The sequence below is a fragment of the Nicotiana attenuata genome, unplaced genomic scaffold (assembly GCF_001879085.1).
Source record: "Nicotiana attenuata strain UT unplaced genomic scaffold, NIATTr2, whole genome shotgun sequence".
Classification (NCBI taxonomy): domain Eukaryota; kingdom Viridiplantae; phylum Streptophyta; class Magnoliopsida; order Solanales; family Solanaceae; genus Nicotiana; species Nicotiana attenuata.
In genome coordinates, this window is record NW_017670242.1 from 1,665,655 (window position 1) to 1,668,957 (window position 3,303).

General features: G+C 40.4%; 1 protein-coding gene across 1 annotated transcript; it reads left to right on the forward strand.

The window, feature by feature from the left end:
- The first annotated feature begins 207 nt into the window (after positions 1–207).
- LOC109236537 (putative pentatricopeptide repeat-containing protein At5g13230, mitochondrial) lies at positions 208–2,882 on the forward strand. Its single transcript, XM_019402731.1, has one exon. The coding sequence runs from the start codon at positions 334–336 to the stop codon at positions 2,815–2,817; it is 2,484 nt and encodes an 827-aa protein (XP_019258276.1). The 5' UTR covers positions 208–333; the 3' UTR covers positions 2,818–2,882.
- Positions 2,883–3,303: the final 421 nt, after the last annotated feature.

The window sequence follows — 3,303 nt, forward strand, 5'->3', positions numbered from 1 at the left end:
TTTCTTTCAATTTCTTACCCATAAAATTACACTCAATGACCTAGAAAATGGATGGTCTTGTTTTTTCACCTCCACTTACCTTTAGTGGGAACGTTTAGGTCAAAAGTCAAAAGTGTTGTCCATGGAATAAGCGAGAAAATATTGTTAAACTTAAAAGTTATGTCCATACGACAAGCATAGTTAAAAACTCAATTGTGGCACCAAAGTGTTCAACCTTTCTTACCCTTCTTAATTTCCCGCAACATATGAGAAAATCTCTAAGCGAAGCCCATTAATCTAGGCTTACGTTGGCTGCTCATTAAGGGAAGCCAGCGTTGTCTTGCCGAAACACGCATGCTGAGATACGCACTGGGCAGAAGGCAGTCATGGACCGATTTTGCAACATCCCACTTCTGCGTTCTGTTTCGGCACTGTCATATCGCATCCCAAGCCCTCCATTTGACCAAACAACAAAACACGAATTTGGAAATTCCATCATTCGATTCATCTGCATACGCCAATGTGCTTCAGAAATGCGTAATGAACAGGGATTTCATAGCCGCAAAGGCACTCCATTGCGACATTTTGAAGAGAGGTGAATGTTTAGACCTATTTGGGCAGAATATTTTGCTCAACTCTTATGGCAAGTCTGAGTTATTACATGATGCAGTTCGGCTGTTCGACGAAATGCCTATGCGAAACGTGGTTTCATTTGTTACTTTACTTCAGTGTTTTTTGCAGGCAGAGCAATACATTGCAGCTGTTGAATTGTTTGTTAGATTACATAGAGAAGGTCATGAGCTGAACCCATTTGTATTCACAACAATCTTAAAAGTGCTTGTGAGTATGGATGAGGCAGAGATGGGTTCGAGCATTCATGCGTGTATTTATAAGCTTGGACATGACTCTAATCCTTTTGTCAGCACTGCCCTCATCGATTCTTACTCTGTTTCTGGACTCGTTGATTTTGCAAGGGACGTTTTTGATGGCATTATTGATAAGGACATGGTTTCTTGGACAGGGATGATTACTTGCTATGCAGAAAACGATAAGTTTGAAGAAACACTGGGATGCTTCTCTCAAATGAGGATGGCAGGTTGGATTCCAAACAACTATACATTCGCGAGTGTCATGAAGGCTTGCCTTGGTCTAGAGGCTATTAATGTGGGCAAGAGTTTGCATGGATGTGTATTGAAAACTAGGTATGAGATGGATCCTTCAGTTGGTATTTCGTTGCTTGACCTATACTGTAAATCTGGAGATCTGAATGATGCTGCACGTGTGTTTCAAGAGATTCCTGAACGTGACGTAGTTCATTGGAGTTTTATTATAGCGCGGTATTCACAAAGTGACCGCTGTGACGAGGCACTGGAATTTTTCTCCCAAATGAGGAGAGTATTAGTTGCTCCAAACCAGTTTACTTTTGCTAGTGTGCTGCATGCATGTGCATCAGTGGAGGCTTTAAACCTTGGTAGGCAAATCCATTGCTACCTGACGAAGTCTGGTCTTAATTCCGATGTGTTTGTTACAAATGCCCTTATGGATGTGTATGCTAAGTGCGGAAAGGTGGAAAATGCAGTAAGCATGTTTTTGGAGACTGAAAACAAAAATGAGGTATCATGGAACACTATTATTGTTGGCCATGTACAATGTGGAGATGGAGAGAAGGCGCTAAATCTATTTACGGTTATGCTTGAAGCTCAGGTACGGGCTTCATCGGTGACATATTCTTCTCTGCTGCGTGCTTGTGCAACCCTAGCTGCATTGGAGCCAGGTCTTCAAATTCATTCTTTGACTATAAAAACCACTTACAATCAAGATCTTGCTGTTGGAAATGCTTTGGTGGATATGTACGCAAAATGTGGGAGTATTAAAGATGCTCGTTTAGCATTTGAAACAATGAATGAGCGAGATGTTGTTTCATGGAATGCTATGGTTTCAGCATATTCCATGCATGGTCTTGGGAATGAGGCTCTCAATATCTTTGAGAGAATGCGCAAAACGGAAGTCAAGCCTAATCAATTAACATTTCTTGGTGTTCTTTCAGCTTGTAGCAATTCAGGATCTCTGAATCAAGGATATGCCTATCTCTTTTTAATGCTAGATGATTATGGTATTGAACCATGCGTTGAGCATTACACATGCATGGTATCACTTTTGGGGCGCTTAGGTCACCTTGATAAGGCTGTTAAGTTGATTGAAGACATCCCATTTGAGCCAAGTGTCATGGTATGGCGTGCTTTGCTTGGTGCCTGTGTTCTTCATAATGAAGTTGAGCTTGGGAAAACAGCTGCTCAGCATGTGCTTGAATTGGAACCACAAGATGAAGCAACTTATGTGTTGTTATCAAATATGTATGCCACTTCAAAAAGGTGGAATAATGTAGCTTTTGTTCGGAGAAGCATGAAGAAGAAACGACTAAAGAAGGAACCAGGACTTAGTTGGGTTGAACACCAGGGCAGTGTTCATTATTTCTCTGTTGGTGATGCTTCACATCCTGATATCAAACTTATACATGGAATGCTGGAATTGTTTAACTTGAAAAGTAAGAGGGGAGGTTATGTTCCTAATTGTGATGTTGTTCTACTTGACGTAGATGATGATGAAAAGACACGCCTCCTGTGGTTACATAGTGAGAGATTAGCTTTAGCCTTTGCTTTACTTAGAACGCTGCCTGGAAGCCCAATCCGGATTATAAAAAATCTACGAATATGTTTGGACTGTCATGCAGCAATCAAGTTTATATCAACAATAGTACAGCGAGAAATTGTTATAAGAGATATAAATAGGTTTCACCACTTCCAAAATGGAGCTTGTTCATGTGGTGATTACTGGTGATATGCCTCTGCTCCTAGGCTGTCTATGTATCCATCTAAATAGAACTTGTCTGTTTTGCCCTCTTAGTGAGTAATATGGAATTTGCTCCATCATTGGCCCTCTGGAGCTTCCCATTTCCTTGCACTGGATGTGAAATCTGTACAGGTAACATGAAAGTAGTCCAATCCTTTATAACGGAGATGTTCCTTGGCAGTAGCTTCCGCTGACATAAATATTAATTATGCAAACCTTTTTCTGCTACTTCTACACTACATCATGGAATCTAAATACAATTTACACTATCAGATGAGGCTTCATACTCAAAATTCTGATAAATTACTCTTGAAATTGCCTATCTGACGCTCTTAGAGACATTGTTGCGAATTGGCAGAAGTCTATGGATTGCGGTAAGACAAGAACAAAAATGACAAGATAACTAATGGCATATCAGCCAGGATGATACAGTGATTTCCAAGAAGTACTAAAGATATTGAGACTGATGGCTCT

Coding starts and splice junctions, on each gene's coding strand:
- LOC109236537 (XM_019402731.1), top strand. CDS start 334: ATGCTGAGATACGCACTGGGCAGAAGGCAGTCATGGACCGATTTTGCA.